Consider the following 23,421-nt stretch of genomic DNA (forward strand, 5'->3'; position numbering starts at 1 on the left):
TATGTTACAGCCTTATTTCAAAATGGATTAAATTCATTTTTTTCCTCAGAATTCTACACACAACACCCCATAATGACAACGTGAAAAAAGTTCACTTGAGATTTTTGCAAATTTATTAAAAATAAAAGAATTGAGAAAGCACATGTACATAAGTATTCACAGCCTTTGCTATGAAGCTCCAAATTGAGCTCAGGTGCATCCTGTTTCCTCTGATCATCCTTGAGATGTTTCTGCAGCTTCATTGGAGTCCACCTGTGGTAAATTCAGTTGACTGGACCTGATTTGGAAAGGCACACACCTGTCTATATAAGGTCCCACAGTTGACAGTTCATGTCAGAGCACAAACCAAGCATGAAGTCAAAGGAATTGTCTGTAGACCTCTGAGACAAGATTGTCTCGAGGCACAAATCTGGGGAAGGTTACAGAAAAATTTCTGCTGCTTTGAAGGTCCCAATGAGCACAGTGGCCTCCATCATCCGTAAGTGGAAGAAGTTCAAAACCACCAGGACTCTTCCTAGAGCTGGCCGGCCATCTGAACTGAGCGATCGGGGGAGAAGGGCCTTAGTCAGGGAGGTGACCAAGAACCCGATGGTCACTCTGTCAGAGCTCCAGAGGTCCTCTGTGGAGAGAGGAGAAACTTCCAGAAGGACAACCATCTCTGCAGCAATCCACCAATCAGGCCTGTATGGTAGAGTAGCCAGATGGAAGCCACTCCTTAGTTAAAGGCACATGGCAGCCATCCTGGAGTTTGCCAAAAGGCACCTGAAGGACTCTCAGACCATGAGAAAGAAAATTCTCTGGTCTGATGAGACAAAGATTGAACTCTTTGGTGTGAATGCCAGGCGTCACGTTTGGAGGAAACCAGGCACCGCTCATCACCAGGCCAATACCATCCCTACAGTGAAGCATGGTGGTGGCAGCATCATGCTGTGGGGACTGGGAGACTAGTCAGGATAAAGGGAAAGATGACTGCAGCAATGTACAGAGACATCCTGGATGAAAACCTGCTCCAGAGCGCTCTTGACCTCAGACTGGGGCGACGGTCATCTTTCAGCAGGACAACAACCCTAAGCACACAGCCAAGATATCAAAGGAGTGGCTTCAGGACAACTCTGTGAATGTCCTTGAGTGGCCCAGCCAGAGCCCAGACTTGAATCTGATTGAACATCTCTGGAGAGATCTTAAAATGGCTGTGCACCGACGCTTCCCATCCAACCTGATGGAGCTTGAGAGGTGCTGCAAAGAGGAATGGGCCAAACTGGCCAAGGATAGGTGTGCCAAGCTTGTGGCATCATATTCAACAAGACTTGAGGCTGGAATTGCTGCCAAAGGGGCATCGACAAAGTATTGAGCAAAGGCTGTGAATACTTATGTACATGGGATTTCTCAGTTTTTTTATTTTTAATAAATTTGCAAAAACCTCAAGTAAACTTTTTTCACATTGTCATTATGGGGTGTTGTGTGTAGAATTCTGAGGAAAAAAATGAATTGAATCCATTTTGGAATAAGGCTGTGACATAACAAAATGTGGAAAAAGTGATGCGCTGTGAATACTTTCCAGATGCGCTGTAGATATATATATATATATATATATATATACACACACACAAGTAAGCAACTAAGATATAATGCCATGCTGGACCTGGGATGCCATAATGGAAGGACAGTATGGTAGAAGGCATAACTTGGCTGAATCAACACCCCATGGACAGGAGGGAGGAGCTGGGCTATCAAGGGCACTTCCTCCCCCAGTATGATAGGTGGCACTGCTCCGCCGGCTGGTTGACGTCTGGTAGCTCATCAAAGCATCACTTCATCAAACGTTGGAATGAAAACACAAAGGACTCAAAAGGACAATGGCCACCATCTTGGTGGACAATACACTGTCACTAGCGGGAGGGGGGGGGCTTATCCCGTCACTTTTGTCTCAGTTCTTAAGTTCAGCTCTCCCAAGAAAAATAATAAATAAGATGCCCACTAGGCAGAAGACAATGGCGTTTCTCTTTATTTTAAATCCATGTTGTTGTGGTGGTGCCCTACAGCAGCTGGCACTGAAGGCGAGAGTGAAATCATCTCCATGTGTGCGGGACGACGGTCAGGATACAAAACAAAAGGGTCGCCAAGGTAAAGGGGAAAAGCAGAAAGAGCCACTGGCCAGCTCCATTTTGCGACCCTCGTGAGGCTCAGCTGTTGCGTGTTGTGCACAATGGACGACTTGTCATTCATCGTAGCTTTGAAACGGGCCACACTGACGTGTCTTTCAGCGCGTATTATTATTACTACTATTGACACTACCCTGCGGTGGGCTGGCGCCCTGCCCAAGGATTTGTTCCTGCCTTGTGCCCTGTGCTGGCTGAAATTGGCTCCAGCACACCCCCCGTGACCCTGTGTTAGGATATAGCGGGTTGGAAAATGGATGGATGGATGATGACCGACTGACTATTGACACTATGAATATTCAGCAGCCGTCCTTCCATTTTCTAAGCCCACTGGTCCGCTGTGTGTGTCTGACTTAGCAGGGCATTCTCACCCACATACCCACCCATCCATGTCAGTCTCTGCTGATCTCAATCCAAGTCACAGGGAGTGGGGGCACTTCCTGCCAGCATCGACTGGAAGGGGGTGCCAGTCACATACACACACATTCATTTTCAAAGTCACTTATCCCAATTAGAGACACAAGGAGCTGGAGCACATCCCGACAGCTCTGGCTCAAGGTAGGAACACACCACAGAAAGGCCACCAGCCCATTGTGGGACAAACATACACTCGCCGGCCACTTTATTAGGTACACCCTTCAACTGCTTCTTAATGCAAATATCTAACCAGCCAATCAGATGGCAGCAACTCAATGCATTTCGGCACATAGACCTTGTCAAGATGAGCTGCCGAAGTTCACACTGAGCATCAGAATGGAGAAGAAGAAAGGTGACTCTGAACGTGGCATGGTTGTTGGTGCCAGGCGGGCTGCTTGGAGTATTTCACAAACTGCTGGGATTTTCACGCACAACCATCTCCAGGGTTTACAGAAGATGGTCTGAAAAAGGGACAATATCCAGTGTGCGGCCATTCTCTGGTCCATAATGCCTTATTGTGGAAAATGGCCAGACTGGTTTGAGCTGATGGAAAGGGAACAGGAACTCAAATAAACACTCGTTACAAATGAGGTATGCAGAAGAGCAGCTCTGAACACACAACACGACCAACCTTGGAGCAGGTGGGCTACAGAAGCAGGAGACCCCACCGGGTGCCACTCCTGTCAGCTAAGAACAGGCAACTGAGGCTACAGTTCACATGGGCTCACCAACATTGGACAAGCGTTACCTGGTCTGACGAGTCTCGATTTCTGCTGCAACATTCAGATGGTGGGGTCAGAATTTGGCGTCAGTAACATGAAGCCATAAATCCATCCTGCTTTGTATCAACGGTTCAGGCTGGTGGTGGTGGTGTAATGGTATGGAGGATATTTTCTTGGCACACTTTGGGCACCTGGGCCACGTTTAAAATGTCACAGCCTACCTGAGTATTGTCACTGACCATGTCCATCCTTCATGACCGCACTGTCCCCATCTTCATGACACAAAGCTCAGATCATCTCCAACTGGTTTCTTGAACATGGCTCACTGTGGTGTGTGTTTGTGTATTTGAGCTTCTGTAAAATGTAAATTTCTTTTTGGGCATAAATAAAGAATCGTCTGTCTAGCTAGCTAGCTATCTATCAATCAGTCTGACACACACACATCACATTATAACAACACACCTACTGCAAGAGGACTTCAAAATAGCAATTTATTTAATAAAACAGCCCTATAAACAGGTAAGCACATGAAACATAACAAATGGCATTCCCAACAGCGGAGTGGAACAGAACAGCATCAACATCACTCTTGTGTTTCTTTAGCCATTCGGCTTGAAGCCCCCTCTTGATGCTGACCCCAGATTCAAACAACAGAGTTTAGAAACAAACAGCAAGGCATCTTATGGGGAGGGAGAGTCATCTCGTTATTTTGTGTAAAAAGTCTGTCTCCTAATTGTGTGGGGGGAAAAAAAAATAATTATACCGTATAAAAACATATATTCATAGGAATGGTGGAAGCCTCCATGAAAAATACGAACAAATCAAAAATGATAATCTTATTTTGGAGCTTCGGTTATTTTAGCACATTTCACACCAACCCACTTGCCTTTGTTGAAAAGCAAAAATTTGTCTAAAATGCTCTTGGGATGCAGCCGTTCATTTCCAACATCTCAGGCCAGCCATCGTATTTGTTGGTTTCCTTATTATTTTCCAGGTGCTGTAAAGACAAAGAAATACTTCAGTTTCTAAGAGAGGATTACTGTATGTGACCAGGTCTTTGTATGAAATTATCAGAAACACGAGCAAGTCACAGTTTAGAGCAGCGATCAGTTATTATTTGGTAGAAGCATTTTGTAAATCCATCCCTCCACTCAGTTATCAAGCCTGCTTCATTCAGTTAAGGGATGCAGTGGATGAACACAATTTAAGATAATATCCACCTTAATTGATGGGTAAGTGTCTGTGTGTGTCTGTCCGTGTATCCTTCCAGTTGCCTATGTCATTCCAACAGATGGCACATCACAAACATTTTATTACTGAAATGCGTTACATTTGTCATTCCAACAGAGGGTGCACCACAAACAGTAACACTGCTTTTACAAATCTCATACCAAATGACATATGACAGAGACATAGGCATTGCAGTTGTCAATCTAACAGATGGCACATCAAACATTTTAGGAACAAAATGCATTGCATTTGCCATGGTGCATCACAAACATGTTAGTAATAAAATGCATTGCATTTTTCATTCCAACAGATGGTTTATCACAAACATTAACGCCGCTTTTATGAATTCCATACCAAATGGCATATGATAGAGAGGTATGCATTGCATTTGTCATACCAACAGATGACCCATCACAAACATTTTTGTAATAAAATGCATGGCAATAGTCCATCCAACAGAGGGCGCATCACAAACATTAATACTGCTTTTACGAATCCCATACCAAATGGCATATGACAGAGACATAGGCATTGCATTTTTCATTCCAAGAGATGGCATGTCACAAAAATTAACCCAGCTTTTACGAATTCCATACCAAATAGCAGATGACAGATGTGTGCATTGGATTTGTCATTCCAACAGAGGGTGCATCACAAACATTAACACTGCTTTTTTGAATCCCATACCAAATGTAATATGACAGAGACATAGGCATTGCATTTTTCATTCCAACAGATGGCACGTCACAAAAATTAACCCAGCTTTTACGAATTCCATACCAAATAGCAGATGACAGATGTGTTGACAGATGTGTGCATTGCATTTGTCATTCCAACAGATGGTCAATCACAAACATTTTTGTAATAAAATGCATTGCATTTGTCATTTCAACAGAGGGCGCACCACAAACATTAACACTACTTTTACGAATCCCATACCAAATGGCATATGACAGAGACATAGGCATTGCATTTTTCATTCCAAGAGATGGCATGTCACAAAAATTAACCTAGTTTTTACGAATTCCATACCAAATAGCAGATGACAGATGTGTGCATTGGATTTGTCATTCCAACAGAGGGTGCATCACAAACATTAACACTGCTTTTATGAATCCCATACCAAATGTAATATGACAGAGACATAGGCATTGCATTTTTCATTCCAACAGATGGCACGTCACAAAAATTAACCTAGTTTTTACGAATTCCATACCAAATAGCAGATGACAGATGTGTGCATTGGATTTGTCATTCCAACAGAGGGTGCATCACAAACATTAACACTGCTTTTATGAATCCCATACCAAACGTAATATGACAGAGACATAGGCATTGCATTTTTCATTCCAACAGATGGCACGTCACAAAAATTAACCCAGCTTTTATGAATTCCATACCAAATAGCAGATGACAGATGTGTTGACAGATGTGTGCATTGCATTTGTCATTCCAACAGATGGTCAATCACAAACATTTTTGTAATAAAATGCATTGCATTTGTCATTTCAACAGAGGGCGCACCACAAACATTAACACTACTTTTACGAATCCCATACCAAATGGCATATGACAGAGACATAGGCATTGCAGTTGTCATTCTAAGAGATGGCACATCAAACATTTTAGGAATAAAATGCATTGCATTTGTCACTCCAACAGATGGCTCACCACAAACATCTGTTATTTCCTCCTCTTGCTTCTTTTCTTTTTTGTGTCTTTGCTTGTTTTAGTAAATAAAAGCATTGCTTTTTGTCATTCCAAGAGATAGTGCATCACAAACATTTTAGTAATAAAATGCATTGTATTTTTCATTCCAACAGATGGCACATCACAAACATTAACGCTGCTTTTACGAATTCCATACCAAATGGTATGTGACAGACACGTAAGCATGACATGGTGCACCGTGAAAGTTTAATGTTGAGGTGTACGTTGATTACTTAGATTTCAACAGTCTTAACTGGATACGACAGCTAGTATTATAGATGAAGACATAATAAAAGGCTTGATCAATTGATAGATCAGTACAAGTGTTTAAAACAAAAAGTATTCACCCTCTTGGAAGCTTTCACATTTTATCGTTATATAACTTTGAATCGCATTTTTCCATTTCGACGCTGATTGGCAGAAAAAGACTCTTTAATGTCAAAGTGAAAGCAGTGCCCGAATCTACCAAGTATGTCAGAATTACTCCCAGGAATTGCATTAAGAATGAGGATGTGCCCCACCCCAGAGTAGGCCATATGAAGCAGTTCTTAAGCGTCCTGCACCCCCTGCCAGCGAGGAGCAGGAGTTCACGCTTGACAATGAATGACGTCACAATTTAACCGCAGGGCCATATTTGCGCCACTCTGCAATTTTTGAGCCGGTTTGGACCCGCTTGATAAATATGGGCACAGATCTCCCACACACTGATCTAAAGTAATTGCAAATATAAAACACAAAAGTGTACCGTGGGTGTCACCAACGTTAATTGACATTTGGAATAGGACATTAAAAAAAAAAAAAACTAGAAATATTTTTTTGGACTTGATTAAATATGTTTGAGAATGTCATATTATTAAGAAATGGTGACACGCCCTGCCTACTTCGGGGAACACAAATGGCCCTGCCAATCTAATGCTCGATGCCTGGTATGCGCAGCAGTTGCTCAGCTTTTCAAGTCCAACATCATGCGCCCAAAATTAAACTGATTGATGGATCACATTCTCAAAAGTGGCACCATAAGAGTGGGGCGCAGGTCGCACTCTGCAGTGGTTCAGGCTGGCGTCTTATGGATCCAGTGGCCACCCGGTCTGCATTTTTTCCACGTCTCTGTGGATTTTCCAACAAAACTGTTGACACTACATTGTCCCCGATGTAGAAGGGTGGGTTTTGTGCCTCCTTTGAATGAGATGTCATGTCATTTTCTAACCCTCTTTATTCCTGAACAGGGTCATGTGGGCCAATCCCATCTAGCATTGGGTGCAAGACCCCAAGATTAACCCCCCTGGAGAGGGTGCCAGTCCATTGCAGGGCAAACACAAACACACACCAACGCACCTAATTGTGGGACTGTGGGAGGAAAACCCACCAGACCCTGGGAGAACATGCAAACTCCACACAGAGAGGACTCGGGATGTGAACCACAGTCTCCATACTGTGAGGCAGCAGGGCTACCACTGTGCCACTCCTTGATTGAGATGTGACATTATAATACAATGCTGTGGGCTGGCACCCTACCCGGGGTTTGTTTCCTGCCTTGCGCCCTGTGTTGGCTGGGATTGGCTCCTGCAGACCCCCGTGACCCTGTAGTTAGGATATAGCGGGTTGGATAATGGATGGACGGATTATAATACAATATAACATGAAGCAGCTCTGAGTGGAGTGCCAGTACGTCACATAGCCCACTTTGCTACACTTGGGCAAATTTGGGATCCAAAAAAAAATTTCAGACAGGCACATCTTTGAGGATATGCGATAAAAAGTGGGGTACCTGAAAATAATAATCCATGCACAAATGGGGGGGGGGTTAATTTCGCACTGACAATGACCAGGATGGGCTGTGAAACAAGCCCACTAGTGCCACCTTACTGTGCAAATAAGGAGAATGTGGTGGTGGCATAGATCATGGAAATTTGTGGCTTTATGAAGCAAAAGCGTTCTGTGGAGAAGAAGAATTAGCGTGTGTGTCAAACGGGACTTCATTACCTAATCACAAAAACCCTAAACTGTAGTCGTAATTTCAGGTAAATTTTTCTTTAACTCGAACCAGTAAGAGAAGCGAAAACGAATCACACGTAAAGGTCACCGTCGTTATCCTAGTTCTCGATTGAACCAGAATGTCCAAAGTGACATTTTAAAGCCATCATGAAGATGACGTCACATGACACACCAGTTCCATAGAAATGCTGACCTGCTTAGACTTACTGTAGTTCCTCCTGAGCCGGGTGGCATGTGGTTATCATTCCCTGTCTTGTGCCCGATGCTAGCTGGATGGGCAACCCTAAACTGAATGAAGTAAGCAGGCACAGAGGTGGACAGGCGGACTTTGTCATACAAAGTGACTTTAACTGCACTACTCGCAAACCTCTCCACTCCCGTGACTGTAATTCTTTTAAGCAATAAAATACAAAGCAGTTTACTTACCTGTTCAAATGGCGAGGTGCTCTTGATTTTCGGAGCTCCCACAAAAATCCAATTATCCCTGAATTTCACCGACTTAATAAATTGACTTCCAAAGCTCGTAAAGATGTCCCTGATTTCATCATTCATTCTGAAAGGCAAAACGACAGGACAGACTCTTCTTAACGCTTCACATATTGGCGGTGGTGGAAGAAAAAGGGGGTCTGAGGACCACACCGACCAGACAGAAGGAGGACGAGGGGCAGATGAGGGTCAAACATGTCACTCGTCATCGTCGCCTACAGTCTCGGGTAAATGCCTACTGGCCAAAAAAAGGTGACACAACCATGAAAAGAGTCACCTTGTCACTAAGAGTGAGACAAATACAAAAAGGGTTACCTTGTCACTAAGGGTCGTAAAGGGTCATCTTGTCACAAAGGGCGACATAACCACAAAAAGGGTCACCCTGTCACTAAGGGTTACAGAACCACGAAAAGGGTCACCTTGTCACAAAGGGTCGAAAAGGGTCACCTTGTCACTAAGGGTTGAAAAGGGTCACCTTGTCACTAAGGGTGACATAACCACAAAAAGGGTCACCTTGTCACAAAGGGTCGAAAAGGGTCACCCTGTCATAAAGGGTGACACAACCACGAAAAAGGTCACCTTATCACTAAGGGTCGTAAAGGGTCACCATGTCACAAAGGGCAACACAACCACAAAAAGGGTCACCCTGTCACTAAGGGTTACAGAACCACGAAAAGGGTCACCTTGTCACTAAGGGTCAAAAAGGGTCACCTTGTCACTAAGGGTTGTAAAGGGTCACCTTGTCACAAAGGGTCAAAAAGGGTCACCTTGTCACAAAGGGTCAAAAAGGCTCACCTTGTCACTAAGGGTTGAAAAGAGTCACCTTGCCACTAAGGGTGACACAAATACAAAAAGGGTTACCTTGTCACTAAGGGTCGTAAAGGGTCACCTTGTCACAAAGGGCGACATAACCACAAAAAGGGTCACCCTGTCACTAAGGTTTACAGAACCATGAAAAGGGTCACCTTGTCACTAAGGGTTGTAAAGGGTCACCTTGTCACTAAGGTCAACAGAACACATGGCTGCACACCATGACAGGTTCATCGATGGAGGTTGCTCTCCCATCAAATCGGTGTCTTTATGTGGTTTTGTTGTATACTTTGTGTCTTTTGTACAAGTGTGTTATTGCACACATTTAATGGCATTCTTAAGCCCGCACTCTGCCCAGACTGAAATGAAAGTGTGGCAGCTCAGCATTGTCCAAAGTCACTGTCATGACATACAAATATGACTAAACAATCAAAAAAATAAAGTGAACCAAAAATGAGACTTGTCCAACTAGACATTCTGATGGCCTGTTGAATAACATCGCAGAACAGCTGGCTGGCACAGAGATGAGGTGCTTAGTCCGCCATTCCCAAGTGTCCCAGGGGGCCAGCAGCAGACGCTTCAAGGAGAGTCAGCTGTGTTGTTGTTTCAAGTGACACAGTGACCGAAGAGCGGAGGGATTCAGATGTCAATCAGATCCAGTGACGGATGGATGCCCAGCTGTCACACAGGTGTGATTTGGGTAGACAGGCACAGACCTCTGTGAACTTGGGCACAGCCCGTGAAGCGTTTGGTCTCGGATTTTGTGATATTAAAGGGCAGGCCGAGTACAGATTTGATTTGATCCCAGAGTTCACCCTTGAGAGCTGGTGACTGTGCCGCCATTCAATGTGTGTAACGGGGCATCGTCACGCTGGAGTCTCAATGCCTCATTTGTTCAATTCCATCGACTTTTACTATCGTAGTCAGACCACTTTACGGCAAGCTAAAAAAAAATTTTCCCCCAATATCTAATAGCATAACACAGTCTGAACGATTACGCCATTTTAGGCGCAAATCTGGGAAAAAGAATTTGGTCACCCGTTTCATGGCTGTGCTCGGGTTCTGATTTGGTCATGTTGGGTGCGGCAGGGCGCTGTGTCAGAACATTACAACACTCTGGACGAGAACAGACCATTCAGCCCCACAAAGCTCGCCAGTCCTGTCCACTTACTTCTTCCAAAAAAAAAAACATCAAGTTGAGTTTTGAAAGTCCCTAAAGTCTTACTGTCCACCACACTACTTGGTCGCTTATTCCAAGTGTCTGTGGTTCTTTGTGTAAAGAAAAACTTCCCAATGTTTGTACGAAATTCCCCATAACAAGTTTGTGTGTGTCCCCATGTTCTTGATGAACTCATTTTAAAGTCACCATCTCGATCCACTGGACTAACTCCCTTCATCATTTTAAACACTTCACTCAGGTCTCCTCTTCATCTTCTTAAGTCTCAGCTCTTTTAATCTTTCCTCATAACTCATCCCCTGTAGCCCTCAATCAGCCTTGTCGCTCTTCTCTGCACCTTCTCTAGTGCTGCTATGTCCTTTTTGTAGCCTGGAGACCCAAACTGCACCCAGGACTCCAGATGAGGCCTCTCCAGTGTGTTATAAAGCCTGAGCAGAACCTCCTGTGACTTGTATTGTACACATCAAGGCGCTATATAACCTGACATTCTGGTAGCCTTCTTCATGACTTCTGAACACTGTCAGGAAGTCGATAGCTTAGAGTCCACCACGACTCCTAAATCCTTCTCATAAGGTGGACTTTCGCTTTCATCTCATTTTAAAGTCACCATCTTGATCCGCTGGACTAATTCCCTTCATCATTGTACTCACTTCACTCCTGTCTCCTCTTCATCTCTGTAATGGCTCAGCTCTTTTAATCTTTTCCCCTGTAGCCCTGAATCAGCCTCGTTGCTCTTCTCTGGACCTTCTCTAGTGCTGCTATGTCCTTTTTGTAGCCTGGAGACCCAAACTGCACACAGGACTCCAGATGAGGCCTCACCAGTGTGTTATAAAGCCTGAGCAGAACCTCCTTGGACTTGTACTCACCACTCATCAAGGCGCTATATAACCTGACAGTCTGTTAGCCTTCTTCATGACTTCTGAACACTGTCAGGAAGTCGATAGCTTAGAGTCCACCACGACTCCTAAATCCTTCTCATAAGGTGGACTTTCGATTTCATCTCATTTTAAAGTCACCGTCTCGATCCACTGGACTAATTCCCTTCATCATTGTAGTCACTTCACTCCTGTCTCCTCTTCATCTCTGTAATGGCTCAGCTCTTTTAATCTTTTCCCCTGTCGCCCCGTACTCAGCCCGAGTTGCTCTTCTCTGGACCTTCTCTAGTGCTGCTATGTCCTTTTGTAGCTGCACGCAGAACTCCAGATGAGGCCTCACCAGTGTGTTATAAAGCTTGAGCAGAACCTCCTGTGACTTGTATTGCACACATCAAGGCGCTATATAACCTGACATTCTGTTAGCCTTCTTCGTGGCTTCTGCACACTAATGGGAAGTTGATAGCTTAGAGCCCACTACGACTCCTAAATCCTTCTCATGAGGTGGGCTCTCGATTTTCCAACCGCCCATTGTGTATTCAAACCTCACTTCCTATTTGTAATTCTTTACATTCACAGACGTGTCGCACTTTACATTTACTGACATTAAATTTAATTTTAAATGGATACGTACGCTCCTTGGCACATAACAGAGTGAAAACATGTCTTCAGCAAAGTTTGCAGGACGATTAAAAATCCCAAACTCAAAATCTCTCATTCCTTAGAAGACGGTGCTCAGGGGCCTCCCGTTTGCTGCCGTTCTCCTCGAGATGTTTCTAGAACTTGACTGGAGCCCACCTGACTGGACATCATTTTGGAAGCACACGTGTCCCTGCGTATAGAAGATGCCACAATTCATAACGCATGTCAGGTCAATAACTATTGTCACAGGAGACAGTTAACGGGCTCGAAGAAGTGCGTTTGCCCGCCGGACCAGGGGTTGGCGCTGTCCTCTAACTCTTCTCCTCTCTCTCTCTGCAGAACAACAGAAGAACCCTTAGCCTAACCACCACTTCCGGTTCCGCCCCAGCAGACCCCGCCTCCTGCTGACGTCACTTCCGGTTCCAGAATGCCACAGACTCATGACGTCATTTCCTTCAGCCGCCCACATGTGCCGCCTTCTCTTTGCTGTACTCAGTTCTGTTTTGGACTCCAGCCTGTAAAGACGTATTTCCTTTTGCCCGACACTTACGGTGTACAGGGGGATTCCCCCCAAGCCTTTGACGTTGTCTCTGTGTTAAATTGACACTATTTACATTTATTTCCTTAGCAGACGCTTTTATCCAAAGCGACTTACAAAAGAGGTGCACAATTGAGTAACATTAGGCTTAGGGCCTGTTTGTTCAGCAAGTGTTAATAGGGCGGGTAGCTAAAGTTGATTGCCACAAATGACAAAATGTCAAAACTCCGACGTTTATAATCAATAAAGCAATTACACTACAATAGCCAAGAAGATCAAGTATCGCAGCACCAAGTTTTCGTTTTTCCCTTTGCAATTAGACAGATACTCAACAAAACAGATGGGTCTTTAATTGCTTCTTGAGTCAGCAGTACGGATGATGGTGGGCAGCCATGAACTCCACGGAACTCCCTGTAGACCTCGGTGATCGAATTGTGGCGAGGCAAAGCATCATGGCGAGAGGAATAATGAACGAATTTCCTTCCCCGACTGGGATTATAGTAAGCTTTTGTCTAATGTAATCTAAACCCATTTGTAAAGCTTTGAGCGTTCCCAAGAGCCCAGTGACCTTGATGATCGTTAGATGGAAAACCGTTTGGAAGCAGTGGGCCTCTGTCGAGAGTTTGGCTGTCTGACCGAACCGAGTAACCGGGCAGGTAGAAGAGGGTCTCGGGTCAAAGAGGTGACCAAAAGAAAAATCCCAACGATCACTTGGACAGAGATGTCCAAGTCCACTGCTGAGAACTCGTTGGAAGGACAAACATCTCAACAACACGCTCCATCAATCAGGGTGTTTATGGGCGGGTGGCCAGATGGAAGCCCCTCTCAATTTAAAAGGAAGAGCAAGTGGAGAAAAAAAAAACAAACAGTCGCTGGTAGGACGAGACCAAAAAAAATGAACACTTTGGGCAAAACTCCAAAGCCGATGTCTGGTGAAGAGCTAACGTTGTTCGCCCCATGCCAAATATTACAGGGTGATTCCAAAAGATTCGTCCAATTTCAAAATGATTGATTTTGCTTGTAAATCGTTACAGAACAATGCATGTAGTGAGAAGTCAAGCAAAATGGCACCTGTTATTGGCGACTATTATCTAAAAAAAAGATTACAATAGGCAAGCTTTCGAGGCAACTCAGGCCCCTTCTTCAGGAAAGACGTAATTAATGTAATTATGATGTCATTAATTCAGATGTAATTAATTATGTAATTATTAATCACAGTCAGATCATGGCCCCCATGGCTAGATCACTGTCAGATCATGCACCCATAGCTAGATCACGGTCAGATCATGACCCCCATAGCTAGATCACTATCAGATCATGGGCACGATAGCTAGATCATAGTCAGATCATGGGCATGATAGCTAGATCACATCAGATCATGACCCCCATAGCTAGATCATAGTCTGATCATGACCCCCATAGCTAGATCATGGTCAGATCATGACCCCCATAGCTAGATCATGGTCAAATCATGACCCCCATAGCTAGATCACGGTCAGATTATGACCCCCATAGCTAGATCACAGTCAGATCATGGGCCCCATAGCTAGATAACAGTCAGATCATGGGCCCGATAGCTAAATCACAGTCAGATCAAGGGCCTGATAGCTAGATCACTGTCAGATCATGCACCCATAGCTAGATCACGGTCAGCTAATGACTCCCCATAACTAGATCACGGTCAGATCATGACCCCCATAGCTAGATCACTATCAGATCATGGGCACGATAGCTAGATCACAGTCAGATCATGGGCACGATAGCTAGATCATAGTCAGATCATGACCCCCATAGGTAGATCACAGTCAGATCATGGGCCCCATAGCTAGATCACAGTCAGATCATGGGCCTGATAGCTAGATCACAGTCAGATCAAGGGCCCGATAGCTAGATCACAGTCAGATCATAACCCCCATAGCTAGATCATAGTCTGATCATGACCCCCATAGCTAGATCATAGTCAGATCATGACCCCCATAGCTAGATCATAGTCAGATCATGACCCCCATAATTAGATCATGGTCAGATCATGACCCCCATAATTAGATCATGGTCAGATCATGACCCCCATAGCTAGATCACGGTCAGATCATTACCCCCATAAATAGATCATTGTCAAATCATGCACCCATAGCTAGATCACGGTCAGCTAATGACCCCCCATAGCTAGATCACGGTCAGATCATGACCCCCATAGCTAGATCACGGTCAGATAATGACCCCCCATAGCTAGATCACTGTCAGAACATGACCCCCATAGCTAGATCACAGTCAGATCATGACCCCATAGCTAGATCACAGTCAGATCATGACCCCCCATAATTAGATCACAGTCAGATCATGACCCCACTGTACCTCTCTAATTTCTTTAAACAAACTCTGGAAAGAAGCGTGAAAAAGTGAAGCAACTCATCAAGGATTTTATGGTCAGACATTTTGGACAACAAAGGCGCATGAAGAGATCCGCAGAAAATCCAATACCTACTTGGTCCCGATGTCATCTCCAGAAGCGGCTAGAATTAAAGTTTCAGCCTGAATCTCCTTAAGGAACTTCAGCAATTCCGCAGGATCTGGAAGAAACATATTTCAATGTGCGTTAGGTCAGCGTCACTCACTAAGTCTGAAGACGAACAGCAAGAGGTTTACAGTTCCACCATAAGTAAGTCTACTTCATCCATGCACACCTACTCTTTTAATATCCATCGTGGCCTGTAGAGGGCGCCCAGACACCACTGCAGCAGACACGAGTCAAAAGACCTTTACCATCACCAGGCAGGGTGGTGGCTTCTGTGGTTAAGGGGATCTGCGCCGGTATGTGCGGGTTCAACTCCTGCTACTGCCAGAAGGGGTCTTACTCCAGTGGACCTTTCAGCGAAGCCCTCAACCTGAAAATTCCTCAGGGGTGCTGTGCAATAATCCATTTTTAATTATACAGCGCCTTTCCCATGCTCAAGGCACTAAATAATAAGAATACACTTCATCTAAAGAACGCCTTTCCCAACAATGGCGGACCCTGCGCTCCGACTCCCGAAAGGTCACGTGAAAAGACATCATCCCCTCAGGGATGTGTAAAGTTTATCATGCAGGTTTTCTTTCAGCATTTGAACATGCAATGCACACTTCTTTATCCTAAACTCTGCCACGGTGAGCTTTGTCCTCCTCTTCCTCCTCCTCTCTCAACTCCAACCCACCTGTGTGAGGCAGATTGGCTTCTTTAATGCCCATTACTGGGGTACGTGCACAGCCACAACACTGCACCCGGAAATCACTCCCAGGCCAATCCAGGCCAGACCACTATAAAACAAGGGAGTCATCCCATTGGTGGTGCCCCCAAAGACCCCAACAGAGGTACCATCCAGAAGGACAACTCCCATGCAGCCCTATGGGTGCCCAGACTGGAACCATACCACAGAAACAGTGCCACCTAGCACACTGGTGGGTACAACCTGGTTTCATTCAAGAGGTAGCCCTCCTCTGTCCATACTAAGGCAGGGAACACCATCCGTTCATCGTCATTGTGCCTCCATGGTGGCCTCCTGTCTGGGGCAGTGAGCAGCAGGTGTCCTGGGAAGGGATGTCCAACCATCCAAGTTGTACCTCCAGCCACATCAAGATACCAGTCCATCGATGCCTTCCATCTCACCCATGGGTCAATTTTTTTTGTGTCTAAGCTTTTACTGCTTGGGCCAAAGGTGAAACTACTGGAAATTCACCTTGCACACATGGAACGATTAGAATAATGATGGAGGGCTACTCCACCAGATCTTACCTCCAGAGTACATGTCAAAGGATCCTGTATTTAATAGTTGTCCCGTTAAACCTGTACAAAAAACAGACACAAATTCAGACATGAGCGTCAGTAGGCTTTGTGCCCTCAGAATCAAGTTACCCGAACTATTCTAGAACATTCCAGTGATTATTTACCTACTGCTCTGATCATAAAATCGAGTCATTACGATAGCAATTGAAGAGAACAGCTCCTAATACACTGCAGAATTACGGCATTTGAGCGCCTCTTTCACTCACGCGATTTGGATCAAAAACTAATCAGCACATCGTCATCTCAGAACGTAAGTAGTTTTCTGTCCAGCCATTTTAGCTCTCAATCGTCCTTAAGAAACTGTGACACACACACACACACACAGCCATCATCGAGATATCATTGTTTTTGATATCAGGGGATCCTAAAACATCGAGATCCGTCGAAAACCGGAGATTGAAATTTTAGATGAATCTAAAGTTTTTGCTCCTTCCCTCATAGACGATGGGTTATGGCGCAAAATAAAAACGATCCAATCGTGCCATTGAAATGTAATACAGCCAGGGGTTGACGGTAAGCCTCTCCCTAGAAGGGCATTTTTGTGCATTTTCTACAAATGAAGTATACTGGAACGTTCTAAAAGCCACTCCCTATTTTAGGCCGGAGCCTGTCTGAAGTAGTTTGGGCTTGGCTACCTGGGGTGAGGCCATCTCTAGGCAAAGTAGCGAAACTCTTGGCCTTTTTTTTGAAAGCCCCTACAGCGTGTTTGTGTTGCAGGTCCACAATGATTTGATGTTGACGCTAAGAGTGTCTGTTTGTGGACTTGTTTACAATTAAAGCTACTTTGCCATTTACTTTGATTCTTGAGAAAGGAAGCCAAGAGGGTTCCAAAAATGCTTCGAACAATTTAGCCTTCCGCCTTCTTTTGGATTGGACACGCATGTCCTGGAATCTGGATCCTAAAACTTTAACAGGTCCACCATATGCAGGAGACCTTGAGGGATCAGGTACCCAGGTGTCGACACCGTCTGACATGACTGTGCTTTTGACATGATTGTCCTCTAAGACCAAGACGCTTTTTATGACATTGACTGGATGGATTAGACCCAAGGAATCTGTATACTCATACCTTACTGGTGATGATGGGTATATTGGGACACAACACCCAGGCACATCTTACTTGAAACAATTGTTGGCATAATTGTGTTGGCTAAGGCGAGATCTTTGTCACTGCCAGTTTTCAGATGCACACTGGGACTGGTACAGTATATGATGACTGAAGCGCCTCTGGATTTATACAAATGTAATGACCAGACAGGTGGTGCTCTTCCGATTCACATTACTCCATTTTTAACACTTATTTATTACGGAGTTCATTTTTATCAATTTAATGTTTTTCTATATCCTGTTGTCGAGTCATCATCTCCTTTAATGGGTGGGGTTGCCATAGTTTGACACTTCGGGTAACTCACACCAGCTGGTGTTACTTCGATACGAGATCCCCCAAGTCGGACTTGGTTTATAAAGCACTTTCCTCAATTTAGGGTGTACTCTTTGGCTTCGACGGCTCCTTTTCTTGCTTTTCTTTCTGTCTTGTCTTCAATGCTTTTGAATGCTGAACCAGAATTTCTTCATTAGAACATTTAAACAATCAAGACGAGAACAGGCCATTCAGCCCAACAAAGCTCGCCAGTCCTCTCCACTTATTATTTCGAGTTTTGAAAGTCCCTAAAGTCCTATTGTTTACCACACTACTTGGTCGCTTATTCCAAGTGTCGTCCTAATGTTTGTGTGAAATTTCCCCTTAACAAGTTTCCAAATGTGTCCCCGTGTTCTTGATGGACTCATTTTAAAGTCGCCGTCTTGATCCACAGCATTAATTCCCTTCCTAATTTTAAACACTTCACTCAGGTCTCCTCTTCATTTCCTTTAAAGGTTCAGCTCTTGTAATCTTCCCTCATCACTCATCCCCTGTAGCCCTCAATCAGCCTTGTTGATCTTCCCTGCACTTTCTCCAGTGCTGCTATGTCCTTTTTGTAGTCTGGAGGACCAAACTGTACCCAAGACTCCAGATGAGGCCTCACCAGTGTGTTATAAAGCCTAAGCAGAACCTCCTGGGACTTGTACTCCACACATCAAGGCGCTATATAACCTGACATTCAAATTAGGAATGGGATGAGGAGTCAAACAAAATGACACCTCTGATTGGCCAACTAGAAATAAAAGGGGTCGTATTGCTTGACTTCTCACTGCATCCATAATGGCTAACACGGTACAACACCCCAGTACTATTAATATTAGGAAGAAACGGCCGACTCACTATTCAGGACAGCGATGTTCATTCCACTGCCAGCATTTCCGAGCGGACCACTTAGCAACCTGTGGGAAAATTAAGAACAACATCTCTTAGACCTGCGCAATGGCAAATTAACTTTTTCAGTCAAGTCAGGTGGTCGAGTCCTTTAAAGTAAAGAACTATAATTCAGCCTCGTTCTCGTTATTTCGTTAACTTGTAAGAAAAACAACATCCCATCATACATTTTCATTTTAGGAATTACGCTAATGCTTCTATGGAGATGATGACATACAATTCACAAGTCCTCTGCTGGCTCAGTCTGATATCGACCGGCAGGCCCCATAGTGGAAAACTGCGATATGAACCTTTCAATAAAATGAAACAAAAAACAGACAGGAAAGGCAACTTAAACGGAAGAATAACTAGACCACTGTCGGGCAACGGTGCGCCGTGGAATTTTCTAGGGGCGCCGCGAAAACTTTTGTAAAAAAAAATTGCTAGTGTTTTTGATCTTTTGGTTGATTATAAAGATAACGTTTTAAAAAAAAAAAAAATGTTGGAAAAACAGATAACGGTTAATCAGATTGTTGAATAAACGAATGTATTTATTTTGAACGCAAGTTAAAATTTTCGCTGTTCACCATTCATCATAATATCAAGACCAGCGGTGTCAAAAACACATCTCGTGAGACTTAAAAAGTCTCGTTGTTAGAAGATCTCGCTCACTGTACGGATACGGAAATGAAGTCTAAGAAACGCGAGAGACTTCAAATGATCAACAAGGAAATGCGCGTCTGTCTTTCGAAAATTGATGAAAAACAATCTCAACGTTCCCATTAATTCAATTTAAGATTTATCCTTTGATTCCTTTATTAATAAAATGTCTTTCAAACTTGTAAAATTAACTGCTTTTATTGGCGATTGTCCATAGATTGTGTCGTCATGACTTTATTTATGGGGAGTCCCTCAGGTGCGCCGCAAAAGAAAATTTTTTCGAAAAAGGTTGCCTTTCACTGATTACTAGACGGATAAATAGACGTGAAGGGTGCTGTATAACTCATAGATATCTAATAAATATTTTTTGCAGTCTCCTTTCTGCTAATCTTAAATCCCCTGTCCTCCATAGCTTCTCTCCATAAATCAGGGGTCCTCAATCACGGTCCTGGAGGGCCGCAGTGTCTGCAGGTTTTTGCTCAAGTGACACTTCTGCTTCACTTTAGTGGTCTCGCTCGTTCAGATTTTGAACCCTTATTGCATATTTTAGTCTTAATTGCTCTTAATTAGCAATAACATGCAAATGACAAGAGAGACAAGCATTTCTCCATTTAGCTTGTTACCATTTATACCCCCTGTGCGCATTTATCAGGCACTATTGGGTTTAATTAAATACTTGGAAGGAAAGTGAAGAGAAAAAAGTGAAGGACTGAGAATTACTCCTCCGTTTTAGCTTTCAGATCATTTAGATGATATCCTTAAAAAGGGCAAGAAAAACAAGAATATGAGAATGAGCTGAGATAGCAGAGTTAAAGCACGAACAAGGCATGCAATTAAATTATTGGCAAGAATTGCTTTCTAATTAAGCAACTGGGTTTGAACAAAAACCTGCAGCCACTGCAGCCCTCCAGGGCTGGGATTGAGGACCCCTGGTATAGATCAAGCTTTCCATGCAGCTCCTCTCTATTAAAGCAGGGGTCAGTAACTCCGGTCCTGGAGGGCTGCAGTGGCTGCAGGTTTTCATTCTAAACCTTTCCTTAATGAGTGACCTGTTTTTGCTGCTAATTAACTTCTTTTCCTTTCATTTTAATTGATTTGCTCTTGAAGACTCAGACCCCTTAATTGTTTCTTGTTCCTTAATTAGCAGCCAAACAATAATGAGCTACAAAATGAGCCAAAATAACTGGTGTCCATCATACAGTATCTGAAAATGAAGAAAGGTGAAGTTCTCAGGAATGTCGATCTGCTCGGGTCCACAAAACATCTGAACAATCCTCTTAGAAAAGAGAAAATCCACAATTTCGGACATGTCAGTTAATGCACCACGAGGGCAGCAACAAGCCACGAAATTAAAGAACGGGTTTAATTAACGACAAGAATGGGCACCTCATTAAGCAGCTGGTTGGAATGAAATTGGTTGGAGTTTGAGGCCCTGACTTAGTTGGTCTTCTGCTGGCTCCCTCACTTCATATTTCATTTCTGTTTAAGGAAAGAAATAAAGGAATTCAGAAGAACAATTCAATTAAAATGAATTTACAAGAAGTTAATTAGCAGCACAAACAGGGCACTCATTTATAAGAAAGGGTCAGAATTGAAAACCTGTAGCCACGGTGCCCAACCCTCAGAGGGGAGCTTTTCACATTATCTCGTATGGCATCAGAGAGACTGAGGAGATCCCCAGTGCGTATGTTTCCTCCGTGAGGAGAGTGCCTAAAGCTACGGGATGCCTTATTGTTTATCCATCCATCCATCTATTATCAATGATTTATTATTTATTGGACACTTTAACCTCCACAATCACAGGATTTTATCAATTTTTTATGTATTTGAAGATATTTGCACTGCATTTTGGACAGGTCAGATCAGGTAGGGGAGCATACACTGGCACCCACCACACAACGAAACAGCTCGGGATCCTGGTTGGCAACCCTTATGGAAAATTAAAGTTATTATGTATTTATGTATTAGTATAAATAGATTTGAAAACTTGTAAATATTAAATTTAGCATCCATCCATTATCCAACCCGCTAGATCCTAACTACAGGGTCACGGGGGTCTGCTGGAGCCAATCCCAGCCAACACAGGGCGCACGGCAGGAAACAAACCCTGGGCAGGGCGCCAGCCCACCACAGGGCACACACACACAAGCACACATTAGGGACGATTTAGGATCGCCAATGCACCTAACCTGCATGTCTTTGGACTGTGGGAGGAAACCCACGCAGACACGGGGAGAACAAACATTTTTATAATTTTTCTGTGATGCACAACAGTGCTGTCCTTGTACTTCTTGATGTTTATAGCGTTTATTTATTTATTTATTTATATATATAATAGCCGTCCCCCGTGGCTTTGCCCGTGTATTAGTGAGACAGGACAGTGAAAGAGAGTCCTGCCCGGCTTCCCACTCTTGACGTCACTCTTCCCCTTCGTCTCGGATTAGTGTGAATATATCACTCCTGCAAGTGAACTCTGATACTTAGTACAATGAGAGAAGTTGCAAAATCAACCGGAATGTTCCAGCAAATTCTAGAAAAAAAAAAAAGATCTAAATCCGTGAAGTAGTTCTCTCATTCGCTAACTAAGTGGAGTTAAGGTTACGCCCTGAGGCAGACGTGTGAGTGAGGAGGGCCCCGCAGCCCGATGAGTCTCTCTTATTTCCGCGCTAATAAATCGGTACCGCAAGCGAACTCTGATACTAAGCGTGATGAGAGAAGTCGCAAAATCAACCGGAATTTTTAAGCAAATTATAGAAAAAAACCCGATCTAAATCCGTTAAGTAGTTCTCTCGTGAAAAGCGGACAGACATACAAACGGGTCTAAAAAAAAAACTATAAGAAATTACGTGCTTGGACCACGAAATTTTTCAAACCATTTCTTAGCGAGCACCTATGGGCCAAGAGTAACCTACATTCCAAATTTCAAGTCCCAAGTCCTCCTGGTTCGGGAGATTTTGTGATGAGTGAGTCAGTGGGATTTAGATAGATAGTATTTGGTATAGTAGGCAGGATTATATAGACATGAAAGGCACTATGTAACTAGCACGATAGATAAATAGATATGAAAGGCACTATACGATAGATAGACACTTTATTAATCCCAAGGGGAAATTCCCATACTCCAGCAGCACCACACTGATAATAAACAATATTAAAGAGTGATAACAATGCAGGTATACAGACAGACAGTAACTTTGAATAATGTTAACGTTTACCCCCCCCAGGTGGAATTGAAGAGTCACATAGTGTGGTGGAGGAACGATCTCCTCAGTCTGTCAGTGGAGCAGGACGGTGACAGCAGTCTGCTGAAGCTGCTCCTCTGTCTGGAGATGATCCTGTTCAGTGGATGCAGTGGATTCTCCATGACTGACAGGAGTCTGCTCAGCGCCCATCACTCTGCCACAGATGTCAAACTGTCCAGCTCCATGCCTGCAATAGAGTCTGCCTTCCTCACCAGTTTGTCCAGGCGTGAGGCGTCCCTCTTCTTTATGCTGCCTCCCCAGCACACCACCGTGTAGAAGAGGGCGTTCACCACAACCGTCTGATGGAACATCTGCAGCATCTTATTGCAGATGTTGAAGGACGCCAGCCTTCTAAGGAAGTATAGTCGGCGCTGTCCTCTACCTGATCTGACCTGTCCAAAATGCAGTGCAAATATCTTCAAATACATAAGAAATTGATAAAATCCTGTGATTGTGGAGGTTAAAGTGTCCAATAAATAATAAATCATTGATAATAGATGGATGGATGGATAAACAATAAGGCATCCCGTAGCTTTAGGCACTCTCCTCACGGAGGAAACATACGCACTGGGGATCTCCTCAGTCTCTCTGATGCCATACGAGATAATGTGAAAAGCTCCCCTCTGAGGGTTGGGCACCGTGGCTACAGGT

At 43.9% G+C, this 23,421-nt stretch overlaps 1 protein-coding gene and 1 long non-coding RNA gene across 2 annotated transcripts in view; both read right to left on the reverse strand.

Annotated features, from left to right (window-relative positions):
- Positions 1-3,775: 3,775 nt before the first annotated feature.
- LOC114668530 (protein FAM3D-like) overlaps positions 3,776-23,421 on the reverse strand; it is a 36,697-nt gene continuing 17,051 nt past the window's right edge. Inside the window, exons 7-11 of the mRNA XM_028824324.2 lie at positions 18,839-18,897; positions 16,528-16,578; positions 15,244-15,328; positions 8,660-8,786; positions 3,776-4,295 (exon numbers count right to left, since the gene is read on the reverse strand). Coding sequence (XP_028680157.1) covers positions 4,209-4,295; positions 8,660-8,786; positions 15,244-15,328; positions 16,528-16,578; positions 18,839-18,897 — 409 coding nt within the window. The 3' untranslated portion in view covers positions 3,776-4,208. The remainder of the gene's footprint in view (positions 4,296-8,659; positions 8,787-15,243; positions 15,329-16,527; positions 16,579-18,838; positions 18,898-23,421) is intronic.
- Positions 8,793-15,237, reverse strand: LOC127526219 (uncharacterized). The gene is made up of 3 exons (XR_007933858.1): positions 9,581-15,237; positions 9,365-9,402; positions 8,793-9,194 (listed from the first exon to the last, which is right to left on the reverse strand). It is a non-coding gene; the product is annotated as an uncharacterized LOC127526219 (long non-coding RNA).

This window comes from Erpetoichthys calabaricus, chromosome 18 (genome assembly GCF_900747795.2).
Source record: "Erpetoichthys calabaricus chromosome 18, fErpCal1.3, whole genome shotgun sequence".
In the NCBI taxonomy this organism is placed as follows: Eukaryota; Metazoa; Chordata; class Cladistia; order Polypteriformes; family Polypteridae; genus Erpetoichthys; species Erpetoichthys calabaricus.